The sequence below is a fragment of the Cloeon dipterum genome, chromosome 1 (assembly GCF_949628265.1).
Source record: "Cloeon dipterum chromosome 1, ieCloDipt1.1, whole genome shotgun sequence".
Lineage (NCBI taxonomy): Eukaryota > Metazoa > Arthropoda > Insecta > Ephemeroptera > Baetidae > Cloeon > Cloeon dipterum.
The window spans coordinates 10169622-10186666 of NC_088786.1; the positions used below are offsets into that span (position 1 = coordinate 10169622).

A 17045-nucleotide genomic window follows, 5' to 3' on the forward strand; every position below is an offset into this window, starting at 1 on the left:
TTTAAATATTCTACTGAACAATTTTTTTCTTTTTGTTTAGCATTTCTCATAAAGAAAAGTATATGAAATCAAATAGAATTGCGTTCCCTTCTCTGAATAATAAAAAGGTATGACACATATTAAGAGATGCGTTGGAATTTAGATATTATTTTCCTCAGGATAACATGGTGAAAACTATATGTGCTAAGGGTTGGAAGTAAAATATAAATGTGCGCATATAAAGAAAAATAATATTATGACTTTCTCCTAGCTCGGCGCCCAAGGTTGATTTGTTATTTTTCACGAGTTATCAGCAGTGCGGTGACCACAAATTTCCATCCTGTCACAAGTAGTCGACTTTCAACGGGACGATAGTGCCCCGTAAAAGGGACTATTAAGTCATCAACCCGATGATGCATCACTGCATGGTGACACAAAACAGGCAAATGCCGCGTTTTGCCCTTTTAACTTCCTGCTTGTCCGCGAAAAAAATGCGTGAATCTATTTCGGGAGCACGCACACGCATACTTTGTCACATGTGCAGTGCACTAGGCGCCTTCAGATTATTCAGCACGATCAAAGAATGGCGTGTAGCAAGCCGGCTGATTCGCCTGAGAGCGCGATGAGCACCAAGGCTGCTGACAGGTGCACGTGGCTCCTGCCGGCAGGAGACAGGTCGGTGTGCGTCAGACCGCCCATGGAGCGGCGAGGCACGCCTCTGGTCCGCAAAAGAGGCGGCGCTTTGCTGCCCGACAGCGTCTGCGGCCACCGCACCTTGGGCGCCTTCCAAAGGTGGCCGGACAGGGCGCGGACGGGACCGGACGCATGCGTCGAAGCCGCTTGGACGGCATCATTTGGGCCTGAATTTAATACGTACACTGATTGTCGGGGGCGAGGAGGGGGAACGCTCTGCTCGCTGGCCGCTACCGCTGCCGCCGCCGGAGAGGAGGTGGTAGAATCATATGCTGAAACCACAACACAGAAATGAACAGCTAGGGAGCCAGCAGGCCTTTCATTCGCCGTCCAGAGTGCCAAGTGCGAGCACACCACGCGCGACTTCTCTCCCGAATCTCGGCCTGGTGCGATCTCTCACGGTCGTTGATGCTGATCAGCACCAATTCTATGCATTTACCGGCTTCGCGGGCCTCAAACGTCACCCTGTCCGAGGAGGCACCCGTGCTCAGCACCCTGCAGGACACGACCAACAAGATGTCCTCGTCGGACACGGCCGTGCAGAACTCGGCGGGGACGAGTAGCACGGCCTCCGGCGGAGGCAACGGTGGTGGAGGCGGCAACAACAGCGGAGGCGAGTTCTGGTGGACGGAGCGGATGCTGTGCGAGGTGCAGTCCGAGCACCCTGGCGAGCTCATCCGCACCGGCAGCCCCTACTTCCTCTGCTCGGCCCTGCCGCCGCACTGGCGCTCCAACAAGACCCTGCCGGTCGCCTTCAAGGTGGTCGCCCTGGGCGAGGTCATGGACGGGACGGTGGTCACCGTGCGCGCCGGCAACGACGAGAACTACTGCGCTGAGCTGCGCAACTGCTCGGCCATCATGAAGAACCAGGTGGCCAAATTCAACGACCTCCGCTTCGTCGGCCGCAGCGGCAGAGGTTCGTACACAAATTTATATATTTTATGTCGTGATTCGCTCCTCGCGCCGAGGGGTGACTGCAGGGTCACGCGCGCCGCACGTTGATAATAGCCTCTCGCTTATGCACTGTCGTGTCATTTATTTCGCGCTCGGTCCCCTATTGCGAAATTAGCAGCAGGCGTGACAGACTGCACTTACAACTCATTTGCTCCCGAACGAAATTTCCAATTCCCACTCCAGAGGGATTTTGCCCCAAGCTTGAGCTGAACACAAATTTGTTTTTTCGAGGTCTAATTGCGAAATTTTTATAAAAGGGTCAATCTGCTTGTTTTTATTCGTAAATATTGGACTCAAAAATTTGTAACGTTATAAAATACAGTTTTGCATCCTATTTACCATCAAAATTACCATGTCGCTAATAATTTTACCGCACATTCGTCAGCGTCATTTTTGTTTCAATACCTATACCTGATTAACAGTTCAGAAAATTCATTTTGAATTCTTTTTAGTCAAATCCCCTGTGAATTTATCTCGCACGTTCACATGATGCACAGAAGCTGTTTCGTCCCCTCAGTTCTAATGGGCAGCAAATTAACCCCCCCCCCTCCCCACCTACCGTGTATATTTGCGATTGATAGCATTCTGCGTCTGATTTTTATTGCATTTTTCTCATTTCTTATTTAGTTAAAACTAATAAATTTATTATAAAAACTAAGTTTTAGTTTTATTACAAAAACTGCACGCAGAGCTAAGCCATCCGATTGTTTCAATTTTTATCAGTGTATATTTATTTTCTTTATTTTTTCCAGATTTTAAGATAGACCTTTCCAAAAAATGGCTAGTTCTACCTTCAAGGCATACCTTAAGTTTTGTTAAAACCTAACTGTGATTTCCTGTTTTCATTTTTTTAATTGTTATTAGCTCTACGATTCTAAAACCAGCTCCTGCGTTATCAAACACAACAAAAAACAAGGGCTTCTGTTTTTGCTTATCGTTCACGGATAAAAACTGCACGAACTATTGCCCTGTGCACATAGCTCGATAAGGGAGCAATATCGAAATATTTTATCAAGTTCCTTTGGCACGCGCTGTTTAGATTTTTTAATTTATCAAAGCAATTCCTTGTTCGTTTAGTAAAGCCGCAAACCATAAAGATTCATCGAGGTTAACCAGTGAAATTGACTGCCGGTGCGCATCAAACGATATACGCGGAACAAAACAAAAAGCTGCGCTCTTTCCAAGCCACGCGGAATTTCTTAAAAGTCAGCTGCAATTTGCATATCGCGCCGGGCTGGTAGCCAACAGGTAGCCCACCGATTCCGAGTTGACCGCAAATCAGGGGAAAATGCGCGGCGGATTCCGGCAGATTTTTCTCAGCACATGTGAAAAAATGCAGTTCTGCCAAAAGCACGAGCAAATTTCGAATTCCTGGCAAAACTATGCCGCGTAACGAAAACATCAAAATTTCGGCCGCGGCGGCCGATCATAGCCAGGCCAACAATAATGCATCACTCTCATGGCCGCGTGTCTGTCGGTCAGGCCGCACAATAGCATCAGCAGCTAGCCATAGCCACCCCATCCAAATAAATATATCCGCGAGAGAAGCAGCGGCAATAATATGTATCGCCCAAATGGATGGACGGAGCGAAATTTGTTTGGCAAGCCGCTCGTTCGCCGCTCTCATTCATTCGGCGGGCGCGTGTATGAGATGGATGATGTTATAGACACTATACTGCCTCGCTCTCTCTGTGTACGTGTTTGTGTATACTGCATGGTACTGGTCCAACCCGATGATGGACACATTATCTGCCGGCGTACATGTTAACTGATTTGCGTCGCTCCCATCACTATCCCATCGATCAACAACAATCCGAAAAACAAAACGCTGGGGCCTGCTCCCGCCGCCGCCGTTGCCGCCGCGCTGTAATGGTCACTTGTATTGCTGCGCGACGAACGGCTTGTTATGTGCCGGCCGGCAGGCCGACCAATAAAATATATGCAGATATGTACATGCATGCATACATACACACAGATGTCCCTAGCCTTTTGCTGCGTACACATTATGGCACATCACAGCAGCAGCAGCAGCAGCATCCCCCCCGTAGCTATTATGCTGTTTGTGTGTATGCCAAACTATGCTGTGTTCGAGTGAGCTCTCTCTCTCTCGCTCTCTCTCGCCGTGCGGAAATAGTAGTGCGATTGGAAAATCTCGGCTAGCTTCAGTGGCGGGCGGGCACACATCCATCCGTAATGTGCCGGCCCATGATAATGAACATCCCTTTCATTACTGAGTGAGTGTGTGCTGCCGGCTCGCTCGCCGTGCACTGAATTATTGATGCACCCGAGTGCAGCTCTCAATCGGAAATAGGCCTAAACATCAGCCCCCTTGCTCCCGCAGCCTTGCACTGCGTGATTGGCCTATCGCCGCTCGCCGTCTGCAAATAATACTCAAACACGTAGATTTATATTTGTGCACGTTGCGTGTGCTGTTTTAGTTTTGACATCGATGATTTCCTGCTATATTGCAAAGGGTAATTTTAAAATAAGTTTTAAGCAAGTTAGAGTTAAAATTGTGTGATTGAATGAAACTCTAATTCATGTTTTTTTTCCAAATTTGTATTTATAGTTCCATCTTTAATTTTATTTCGGATATTGAATTTTTGCTTTTAGATTTAAATTTCTGCATAGCATAAAATTTATGATTTTAATGTTATCAGGACCCAACTATAGCTTAGTTAGGTTACCTATCTCAACACGCTCCACTAACATAATTATAATACCCCATCATCAGCATGCCAATCAGCTCAAGGACGTTGCAAAATTGAATATGCTACACGAGTGCGCAAAAAATTGGTTATCCGTCTGTTGAAGCGGATTTTCATCCCGAGTGCACTCTGTTTCACCTTTTACGTGCATCTTCAAGCGCGCTGCCTCTCGTCGTGATGAAGATCTCTGCTTCGGTTCAGGATTTGAGCTATCCAAGCATAAAGATTTCTGTGTTACAACAAAAGGCACTTTCGTGTATTACGTCTTCATTGAGACGGCGGGGGTTAATTGTGTGTCGGATATGCGCCGGGAATCAAAAAATACGGCGCGAGAGAGAAAAGGATCGCATTCACCACGCCACTCTTCTCATTCACGTACAGCTCCATTATCGCCATGAGATGGAAACATTTCGAGCCGGATGAATGTGCTTTTCAGAGCGCCAAAAAAATGGCCACCTGAAGCAAAAAGTCAGAGACTGTGGCACTGCGCACCTTTGTCAGAGCTGAATATACATACACACACAGACGGCAAAACGACATTATGCAACAAAGTGGACTCGTTGATCGCGAAATTTACGACTCTTTTACTGCCAATTTTATTATATATATGCCATCTGGATTTGTCATCCACAGAAATAGCAGCAGCATAAAAGTAATTTTACTGCATATACTTCGACGGTGATCGAGTGGCACTTTGGAGATTATTGTCATATGCTGTTTCGAATTAATTTTTTATTAAGTTAATGTTTGCAAAAACTTCTGACATTGAAATAAGTAAAAATTGTTTAAGATTTTCTTTGGCCATTTTTGCAATAAATTCATAATTTTCCTAGACACAGCATACAGAGTATGTTTGATTGAAGGAAAAAAGGTGTTATCGAAAAATGACCCAAGGGATTGAATTCAAAAGCAGCCATTAAATCCTCAAACTGCAACAAAAAATGGTATTTAATTATTTAAAAAAAAAAATGATTTTTAAGCGTCATTTCAGATTCTTAGTAATTTTTTATTTTGAGCAGTTAGCAATAACTTATTTTTTAATTCATTTTTATAAAAGTTTAAAAATAATATAATCAATTTCAGTCTACAACAAGAGGAACTTTCCTCATATATGAATGTTTTCAGCATTTTTATTCAATAAATTTTAACACTAAAGTCGGCCTACGTATCAGCTGAGGCCTTTCTTGGTTCTTTCCTCCTTTGAGAATAGCTGCTTGCCAAAACTCACTAATTGTAATTATTCCCACGCCCTTTGCCAGCAACAGATATCTCACAGCAAAATCTATTTGTTGTTGCACACTGAGAAAATCGCATTTGCATACATTACTCGCTGCGCATTGAAAAGAACACGGTGGGCGCGCACAAAGCGGGCGGAGAGCTGACGAGAGAGAAGGGCAAAAGAGCGCAAAATGCGAGCGGCGGACAGCAGCTTTATTAAACTCCCTGCCTGCAACTCATTAAATTTCCTTTCTCCTTTATGATGTGGTTCATAATATTTATCAAATGTCCAATTCTCTCTATAAAATATCACATAAAGGGTTATGGCTTTGTTTGACAAAACTATGTATATCGTGGCCTCTGATGTGCGCGTCGGGCAGGAGCGAGAGAGAGAGAGAGAGAGAGAGAGAGAGAGAGAGAGAGAGAGAGAGAGAGAGTATTATTAGCGTAGTTCAGTTTGCCTGGCGTGTCCTGCTCACTGACTCGCCTCTCTCTCTCTCTCTCTCTCTCTCTCTCTCTCTCTCTCTCTCTCTCTCTCTCTCTCTCTCTCTAAAGCACCTCACCACATAAATCGATTTTTCTCTTAACAAACACTTTGTAAGCTCTTTGTGTACATAAAAGATATAACGACATAGAGAGAACAGCAGTCAGTGTACCAATGGTCTCGACAGACGACTGCTCTGTTGATAATTAGAAGCACATAAAAACACAATTTGATGCAAAAGGAGAGAAAGGGACGCCGGCCGGACACGGCAATTTTAAGATAAAAAACATCGACGGGCTGCTGTGCTCGGGGGCATGCGTGAGAGCTTCGAATGACATTTCTTTCCATTTTCCACCGCTGATGGAAAATAAAAAGTGCGCGATGCACGGAACGGCAGTCATCCGTCTCTCTTTCTCTCTTATAATAAATAACGAGATGAAAATAATAACCTTCTGAAACTTCATTCCACCCTGCGGTTTCGGATTTTACAATCCTGATTCAGGGTAAAAATGTCCGCCTGACCGGAGTTTTAATATCAATATAATTATCGGCAGTGGCGGCGGCATTTTTATCTGTCAGTGGCTGCTCCTTTAGAGAAGTTAGAGAGAAAGAGAGGGAAGCAGCCGACGCAGTAATTCTAGATCGTCCTGCTTGCTCTCCGACTGCCACAAAAATACGTACACATTCTCGTTTTTGTGCCCCGGCCGTGAGCAGTACAAGCAGGCGTAATTTTAATATTAATTTTCCCTCCAATATTCTCATTACACACTCGGCTCGTTCGCTCGCTCGCTCGCAACTTGCTCGGGCACTTTTGAGAAATATCTTTTCCATCAAGGGTGTAACTGGCTATTGAATTTCGCACGTCATGATACATCAGGCACACTCGGCAAGGGGTAACTCAATACGTGGCACGCAAACGAAAACTTCAACGCATATTTTCAGCTTAATCTCAAATGACACACTATGTAAGCAATGAATCAGCCTAGTGGACGGAAAATTATTATTACCAGCAGAGTGGGTAGCTTATTTTTTGCGACACACTCACACGACAAGTCCACAAGGCAAATTTGAAAAGTGTTTTATCACCTCTTTTCCATATGCCGACGTCACGTGTGCGTTACGCGCAAAAAGTGTCAGCCGGTGTTTGCTAATTAATTTTTAATGTGAAAACTGCGCGCTGGCTTATGCTAAACCACCGTGAATCGGTATTACACAACCACAAGAATGAGCTTACAAACACACACACCGCTACTTTGTATCGCCATATTGTACGTGCGCATGCAAAACCCGCAGAGCAGCTGGAAATTCATTCATATTTCAACCCGAAAATACTTTCATTAAGGAAAATTCTAACCGTTGCAATTTTTTGTTTGCAGGAAAGAGTTTTTCGCTGACAATCACGATCAACACGTCTCCACCACAGATCGCGACGTACAGCAAAGCCATCAAAGTCACCGTGGACGGACCCCGCGAACCGCGCAGTAAGACTCGTAAGCATCTTATTCGGGTGAATAGTCTGTCTAACCAGGGGGCATGGGATATGGTTTTCCGATTCAAAGAGTCACCCTGATTCGCATGCTGCTTAGTTTTTGCACCTGTCAAACATTCTTGCATCCACTTTATAGAACTAACACGCTTTTCTTGACCCTTTGCCTATTAGATGAAACAAAAAAAGTTATTCTTTAATCATTTGATTTTGTGTAGTAAATTTATTCTAGTTCCTGGATTTTTAAATTTCTATTACTATAAAGTTAATTAGGACCGATTAGGACTATATAGGACGGGAAATTTAAGACGGTTGGCTAGTTTTTTTCTGTGAAACATTCACTTTAAGACATCAAATTAGCATTAATCACGCAATTTTTAAGCTCTTCAGCGGCATTAAAAATGGTATAAATAAGCTGTTATTGGTGCCAAAACTGTACAACTTTTTAATAAATCCTAACAAGCGCAAAAATTGTAAGTTGCCGGTCAATTTCATCTTTTGCAACTAAAATGTTTTTTGAAGCAATATATTAAAAAATATAACAAAAAATATTTGTTGAAATCTGTTGGTTCTTAAAATATAAAAAATCAATTTGTTGTTGAAATTCAACCATATTAGCCTTGTGTAAGTGTTCAGTGCGATATTCATGAAAACAGTTTCTGAAACAAATATATGATTATGCCGAAATTGACAGCTAAATTTTGTTCCGCCTAAATGTGACCAAGAGAAATTTTTCTAAACTGCTTTTTTAGCGTTTAAATTATGAGGTTGTAGTTGCTTGCTCCTGAAATGCTTGGAAAGTTTATAACCAACAAACAATCCTGATTGTGATTCTGTTAATTCACAAATAATCAAATTTAACCTGCAAGCTCATTTTAGAAGCTAAATACTAGTGAAAGTATGCAACCCCCTAAATGAGATATTAATTATAGGATATTGCTAAGAAAATCGGGTTAAATGTTCTAAAACCATCTTAAATCTTCAAAGGAATTTTCTTTTATATCGAAGCTTCCTAACCCTATTTATATGAAGTTAAAATCGTGTTGGCAAACCTTGGAAACAAAAAATAGCGAGATAACTTGTAAAAAATCAAAACGTAATGCAGTAAAACCCATTAAATAACGAGTTCCTGAAAAACAACAATCCCAAATATTTTGTGATACGGTCGTGTTTTTAACATTTTTTAATTGATTAGATTTCAAACTGTGTTTGGCTTGTAGGAAGAATAAAAATGAAAATAAAGAAGTTTGTTTCGTAAAGGCTGCATAGAAGTTAACTTCCGCTATTATGTGATAGGTTTAATAAAATTTTCCTCCTTTCTTTTGTTTTGTTGGTAAAAAATGGAGGACATGTTATATTTTATCTCAACACAACCGAATCCGTGAGCAAAAAACTAGCAGATTCCGAAACATAATCCATTTTTTGTTCCACCTGTCCTCCACACGGCGAAAGTACGTGAGTTTCGACAACTCGCCGAGCGAGCAATGTTTCAAAAAAGTCACGGTCGATGACTGGCGCGGCAGCTTCTTCGGTCCTAAAAATCTCTGCTTGATCACATTTCACCGACCATTTCGTACGAAGAAAAAACGGCGCATGCTGCAAGAAGTATAGATTCCGAACGAAACAGACGAAAAGTTCGTCACGCTGAATCACTCACGCATGAAAAATTGTTATGATCAATTTCCCATCCGTTGTTTCTGAATACATCGAATGCGTCGTGTCGTCGTTGCTGCCGCTGATTTGCCCTCTCGCGTCGCGGTTTTTCTCTTGGCAAGTATTACACGCCGCGCCGCTTTGATAATACGCTAGATTAATTTGGTACACACACAGCAGAGACACAGTTGCCAACAAATTAAAACCGTGCGTGTGCATGAACTGCAATCTGCTTTTATGAAATTCCATCTAATTAGCTTCAAGGAGGAAGCAGTGACGTTAGTTTAGAATAGCACTAGTTGGTTGTGTCATGCATAATAACGCGATATTGAGTTTAGCTCCTCGAATCACATACAGTTAATAACTTGTCCTAGATTCGTTCTAATAGCAGCCTATTTTATTGGAAGACTTGAAATTTTCATTTTTTATCTGGAAACAACCAAAAGAAAAAACTGAACGGGAGCGCAGCTGAACTAGCAAAATAAATGGAAATTTTAAGGAGCATAAACTTTTACGACTATTTTAGTAATGCAATTTTTAAACTAAAATTTTCAAGTGACGCAAGCTTGTCACGGCTTTTATTATTGGTTTGGCAAACGCTACTCGTAATCCCAGAGCGAAAGAGGAAATAATTTGACAAAAATCAACCTTAAGCACTTCAATTTACTCTCATGTGAGATATAGCTCTTTTAGTATTTCAACCGTTTTCTGGATATGTACCACAGAGTGAGCTTGAATCATGTCGAATCATAAGTATACATATAAAATAAGCTTGTAAAATATCGCACCAGATTAACTGTTACTCTCGGATTCAACCAAAATTGAGTTATTTTTGCATTTTCCACCGACAATCTTTATTTTTCTTTAGTTCTAATACAGAAAAGAAAATACCTTTTGAATTCATTGGAGTTTAATAGTTAATTGTTCTTTGTAATTAATCGCTTGAAGTCCCCAATTTCAGTTTTAATCAGTGTGAATTTTATCAGCCTGATTGTAATATTAAATAGATTGATGCATGTATTAAACACTGAAAATTGTGAAACTGGGAATTATAATTATAGGCTTCATCTTAATTTCCAGTCAAATTAATATTTAATATATATTAATCTGACTGTGGCGATTATTATCTTTTTCCACAGTCCAGGAAATTATAATATCTTGCTCTCTCATCGCAGAGTTTACAAACAAAGTCGATTCACTGTGGTAATTTGTTTGAATTGAACCCATGACAAGCGTATCGCGTAAATACGTTCCTATATTATCACAAAGCGTTGACTTCCAGTTTTGATTGAATATTGTGGGTGTGTCATAAAATTCAGGCCCAATCTGTGAATTAATAAATTTGATTAGCTGGTTCTCAATAAATTTATTATAACTCTATATTTGGTAAGGATAATTTGTCAGCGAGCTCGTAGATTAATTTTGATTTCATGTACTTAGACAGGCAGAGCATTTCCTTTAAAAATCTGGATTTTACTGATTCTTACTTTATGAGATAAATTAAGACTCAAGGACGGCAAAAATGATTTTATACCTAAAATTGCAATCGGTGCAATAGCTAGATTAAACAGTTTTAATGCGGTACTCACTCAGAGAGGATTTTGGGAGGGATTTTAGCTTAAGCGTGGCTAGGTGTGCAGCCCTGGCTTTTTTGGCGACATATGTTTAGAAAAAGTTTACTAGAGGAGCAGTTATTTGCGAGATTGGAGGTCGATTGGACGCGATTTTTCAGCGTGGAAATTTTTAGGTGGCAGTCATATTTGCTTAAAGTACTTCTTAATAGATGGTGAAATTCCAAATTTGAAGCTCGGGAATGGGGGCGTTCCCTATTTTTTCGGTATCTCAAAAATACCCGAAAAACGAATTATGTTAATGAATTCTAAACTGCAACTCTTGACTGCATTGAGGTATCACCTTAAAATTTTCACTGCCCAACCTAGTTTTTGATCCTGAACAACTTTTACATTTACAAAAAAATCGCAGGTCGAAGGTCAAGGTCACCTTTTGCGACCTTTTTTTGAAAATTCAAAATTAAGGGATGATAGCCCCCTACGATTTTTTTGGGGTTCAGGGCTGAAATGTAGCCCGTGAAATTCTACACAAGTACACCAAGTTTCATAGGTGCAATCGCGATACTTTTGCTGCAATTCGAATTTGAAGTTTGAAAACCTGCTCGAGGCCGCTTGACCGCGCATTGACCGAGTTCGCCTCTTGTTCGTCAAGTTGATTTTTTTCGCATTTCACTTGCTTAGAAACACCAAGAGGGCCTAGGGTAGACCAAGGAAGGTCAAAATCGACCTTCAGGGTCTGTCCCTGACGTGACCCTGAGATACAAAATTTCTAAAATTTCCAATTTCATCGAATTTGGTGTCTTTTTATAGGTTTTCACCACTGTACAGCTCAAATATACAGCCAAAACTGCCGAATGAAAATCCTGAAACATGTTTTTGAAATAATTGGGGTACTAGCCAAAAATCCAGACGTTAAAAATGGTCAAATTTTGAAATCTTTAATTTATGATATGATTCTTCTGTTTTGTACACACAAAGTTCATATTGAGTGTTAAAAATTAACGATTGTTTTTTTTAAAAAAAGTGAAAATATTTATTTTGAGCAAATAACAAAAAAAATACATGTTTAAAATTTTTTATTTGAAAAAGAAAGGAAACAAAAATTTTTGGTTTTTAAAAGTAGCTTATTTGCCAGTGCATTTAATAACATTTTTTCATAGTATTAAGCATAAGATCCTTTATTATCAACACATATTATGAACTTCATGTGTGCAAAATAGAAGCAACTTTTCATAAGTTTAAGATTTTAAAATTTTGACCATTTTGCACATCACGTCTGGATGAATGTCTACCACAATTACTTTAAGAACCGGTTTCAGGATTTTTATTCGGCAGTTTTGGCTTTATATTTGAGCTGTACAGTGGTGAAAACCTATAAAAAGACACCAAATTCGATGAAATTGGAAATTTTAGAAATTTTGTATCTCAGGGTCACGTCAGGGACAGACCCTGAAGGTCGATTTCGACCTTCCTTGGTCTACCCTAGGCCCTCTTGGTGTTTCTAAGCAAGTGAAATGCGAAAAAAATCAACTTGACGAACAAGAGGCGAACTCGCCGCTCAAAGTGCATGCGCGGTCAAGCGGCCTCGAGCAGGTTTTCAAACTTCAAATTCGAATTGCAGCAAAAGTATCGCGATTGCACCTATGAAACTTGGTGTACTTGTGTAGAATTTCACGGGCTACATTTCAGCCCTGAACCCCAAAAAAATCGTAGGGGGCTATCATCCCTTAATTTTGAATTTTCAAAAAAAGGTCGCGAAAGGTGACCTTGACCTTCGACCTGCGAATTTTTTGTAAATGCAAAAGTTGTTCAGGATTAAAAACTAGGTTAGGCGGTGAAAATTTCAAGGTGATAACTCAACGCAGTCAAGAGTTGCAGTTTAGAATTCATTAACATAATTCGTTTTTTGGGTATTTTTGAGATACCGAAAAAATAGGGAATGCCCCCATTCCCGAGCTTCAAATTTGGAATTTCACCTTCTATTAACAAGTACTTTAAGCAAATATGACTGCCACCTAAAAATTTCCACGCTGAAAAATCGCGTCCAATCGACCTCCAATCTCGCAAATAACTGCTCAGAGTAATTTTGAAACTGAAATTAACCTTCTCTCTCATGAATCCGTCGGCTGTTCATGAGAATGTGATTATAAATTCCCCCATCAACCGAGCAAGGAGCTTGGTGATGAGCATTGGAATGCGTATTTTAATTTATCAACTCCAATATACAGAGTAGCTATATCGCCGAGCCGCACACACTCGCGCGCTAATGCTACTTTATTATTGCTGTATCATCATTCTAATCATACGATCTTGATACTCGGGCTTGCTAATTAATTAGATATCTCTTCGAACAGCTAATTGACAAGTGAGTGACGACGAAGAATTTGTACGTGTGTGTTGCCAAGCGCTTTGAACCACCAGCGCCTGTGTGGGGGATGCATACATAGTTCATACAGGATACACGTGGAAACAGAAAACTTTTGTGAAAATGATAAGTCCTTTGCTTACGTTAGCTAAACCACTAATCGAGATAATTAATCAGAAATGAAATAAGCCGCAGAAAAATCTGTACTTCCGTTACAGTGCAAACTGATAATGGGACGTTGAACCTTCTAGAAAAAGATACTTTCCGATTACTTGGACAAATAGCTTAGGTTAATTTATAATTTGCAATTTTATTTGTTCAGCTAAATAAATGTGCAATGATATAGATTTTGCTACGCAAATTAACTGTCTTTAATCTATAATACAAACTGTTTCACACCTAGCATTCTTATTAAATAAGAATTTCTTCAAAACTAGAGCAGAATCTTGTAAAAAGGCCAGTTGAAGAACTTCATATTTCATCTTTTAATTAGATAAATGCAAGTTTAGTGTTAATTGGGATATTTTTAGGCTTTTTATTGATTACAGTCCACCACCAAAACTTATCAAAATCAGATTTAAAATTGAACTAAACTAGATATTTCAAACAAGGCGAACCGCTATTTAACAGACTGTCCCAATCAGAGAGATTTACTAATTTCCATGGTTTCCAAGAAATTTCTCGGAAAATTTATATTTATACTGTACGTTCCAAATTTCACGATTTCCCAAAGTAAAATGTTCTGTGTCGCTACGAATTTATTCCTATATAAATAGAGAGTGCGAGTTCTGAAGTGGATTTAAAATTTTAGTTCAAAGGATAGAAAAATTCTTATCCCGGTAGGAAAAATACGAAAGACAACACGTCAGTTTGCATATTATTTGACAGAAGTGTTGTGATCAGTGCCGGTTGACAGGCATCTTCGAGCGTTCGTGCATGTGGCGTGAATATTGCACAACGCAGGTTGCATTATCGGCTGGAGCGCGCGCGAGAGCATTCTGCAGTGGCAGCCCAAGTAATAACATATCGCGCAGCAGCATGCAATTATTGCATGTTCCGTCTGTAATTGCTGCAGCAGATGACATCCAGCGCACACACACACACACACAAATGTACACACGGTCGGCGTATTATAATAAGTAAACACACACAGAGCGGCACACACACGTACGATAAATAATATATTATTGAGCACCCACTATATACTATCATGTCCGCGTACACCTGGGCCTGATTAATTGCGCATTACGAACAAACCACACGCCAATTCGCACTAATTAGATCGGCCCCTGACTCTTTTTCTCGCTCCCTGCGCTGCTGGGGAACCCTCTCGCTTTTTGGCCTCCTTTGTGTGTGTATACGCACGATCGGTTTAGCGAGCGGGCTGTGTGTGCGTTTACAGCAGGAACCCTTTGGGGCACACTTAAGCAAGCCGCCTGCTGCTGATAAAAGACGCGCGTGCGAATGCAACAGCACACACGCATGTTATACTCGCAATCAGTATTGCCAGGGAAAAATCGAGAACACCTGTTTTCATTTGACTGCGAGCGCTTTGCCGGAAAGTTAAATTTTAGCCCTAATGGAATATTGCATTGTTTGTGTTTTAAACATCGCGATTGGATGGCCAACTCTAAACATAAAATATGACCAAAACAATATAAACACTATTATTTGTCTAACTAACTATATTTACTGCTTTCGACTTTAAGAATAATGAATTTTTTTCTGTTCCTACGATTTTGATTTAGATACTAAATGAGTCCAAAAATCGAAAATTTAATCTCTGAAAACTATTTGAAACCTTCTAAAATTGCCCAAATCCTTATGAAACCATCTGATATCGTCTACGAAGTCTTCAAAATATAACCTATAAATAGCTCTAAAGGGTCTCAATCCTCAGTGTGTATTAATGTTATGAAGGGAATTTCTTAAAATATGTTATTGTTTTATCGGACATGCATGGACCATGGTTGAATGCCTGCCAATGAAAGTTGAAAAACTGCTTTGAGTAATTGAAGTAATTTCCGTCGCTTCAAAATCGTTTTCACCCTTTTGAACAGAGATCATATTTATTTAACTCTCCTATCTCATTGATTTTTGACACTTGCAGCCGTGCTACTTTTCAGAAAATTGAAAGATATTTTTTAGATGTACCATTTTTTGCATAAATACTCCTTAGAATTAAAGCATTGCTCAGACACGTATATATAGTTTATATGATAAACTAGATAATTAAGATTGTAATATTTTACGAAATATTTCTCCTGTTAAAATGTATTGGAATTTGAATTGTACCGAAGGTTGTAACGTTGAAATTGAAAGCACTGACACTAACAAAAAGTGCCTGGATGACATACAGTTAAAAATCCTCACAAAATCATATATAATAATGTTGCTCTCACAAACGGTCGATATTGCAGTCAGGAGCGATTGCGTCACATTTGCGTGGTTCCATTGTGATAAACGATTTTTGATATCAGCGTAGTTCTCACACGCGAGTGAGAAAACCCCAATCTAACAAGTTAATGGGTATTTCATAATTACAATATCATTTTCTATTTTATCATTTCCCGCCTACACATCGCAATATTTTAGTTTTTTTGGATAAAAAAAATTCGCACGAGAAAACTAAGATAGCTCAACCATCAGTTTCCTGTGATTGGTTATGTTTGGCGCCTTATCTCGCTGAAATAAAATTTCTCATGCATGAAGTATCACCGATAAAATAATCGTCAGCTATTATATCACATTCACCCACTCCATTAGCCGATAAAATTAATCGAAACTGTTGCAATAAAGCGAGAATGACTCTTTAAGTTGACGCACAGAATGCTAATATTATGTATGGTGTTTGCTTGAAAATTCCCCAAATGTCATTGATCTCATTGAATTGACTACTTTTTAGGCTGTTTTTACTTTACCTCCACTGAATGGCTTCCTCTAGTTTATTTCAATATAGAAATTAATTAATTTAACACTTAACAAATGTTGGTCATTGGATATAGGAGAATACAGCAGAAAGAGGAGTTCATTTTGCACCTCAAATTTACCTTCATAAGAACATTTTAATGTATCTTTTATTTTTAAAGACTGAGCCTCATGCACAAATCAAATTATTTTGAGTTCTCTGTCTTGAAATATAGAGTTTCAAATGATGGAAATTACAAGTGATGCTTCGCTAATCTAGCCGCCATTGAACATTTGGTCTGCTAGGTTTCAAGTATGAAACTCTAGGCGTGATCTTGAAAGTGATTGATGCTGTGTGGTGTGTCTCCTTTTCCTGCCTTGGGTCATTGCGTTGCATAATGCGTGCAGCATATCAGCGACAATACGCGACTTCCTTCTTTCAATCAAGTAATGTTCAACCTTTCCTCTGCGCATTCATATAACTGCATCAATCAGAGCATGGTCGAGAAAACCGGTCGTAAAAATATTGAAGCCTATAGCTAGAGGAGAAATTGAGGAACTATGTATATATAGCAGTGAATCCAGCAATTTGCGAAAATCGTTTACTATAGACAAGGCTATTAATTTTGGTTATAATTCAATTAATTTAGCTCACCTTTCTATACAGAAAATAACTGCAATTTCAAGATAAAACACATCCTAATAATAATAAAATGTATATTTCTGATTACGTTAGCGCTGTAAAAAAGCAAAGTGATTCTTCACATTGGTCAAACTCGAAAAAGAATGTAGTTTTTTACTAAATCATAGAACGAATTCGGCAACTAGGACTAGCTGGTGAAGCGAAGAAATTATAAAAATAACGTTGCGCTTTATGTTAATCAAATAATATTTGCGTCTGTAATCTAATAAAAAGTGAACATATTGCTTAAAAATTACATCCCAGACACTTAATAATTTGATTTAGTTAAACATTTTCCTGTTCTAATTTTCCCTTGGTGTTTACCTTTCCTATATCTTTTCTATA

The 17045-nt window shown here is 39.7% G+C and overlaps 1 protein-coding gene across 4 annotated transcripts in view; it reads left to right on the forward strand.

Moving 5' to 3' along the window:
* Positions 1-364: 364 nt before the first annotated feature.
* Positions 365-17045, forward strand: part of LOC135945130 (runt-related transcription factor 3-like) — a 30356-nt gene continuing 13675 nt past the window's right edge. Inside the window, exons 1-2 of one of the 4 annotated variants that reach the window (XM_065492614.1) lie at positions 365-1588; positions 7413-7526. In XM_065492614.1, the coding sequence (XP_065348686.1) occupies positions 1081-1588; positions 7413-7526 (622 nt within the window). In that variant the 5' untranslated portion in view covers positions 365-1080. The remainder of the gene's footprint in view (positions 1589-7412; positions 7527-17045) is intronic. The other 3 variants (XM_065492689.1, XM_065492783.1, XM_065492865.1) reach the window with 3 other exon arrangements.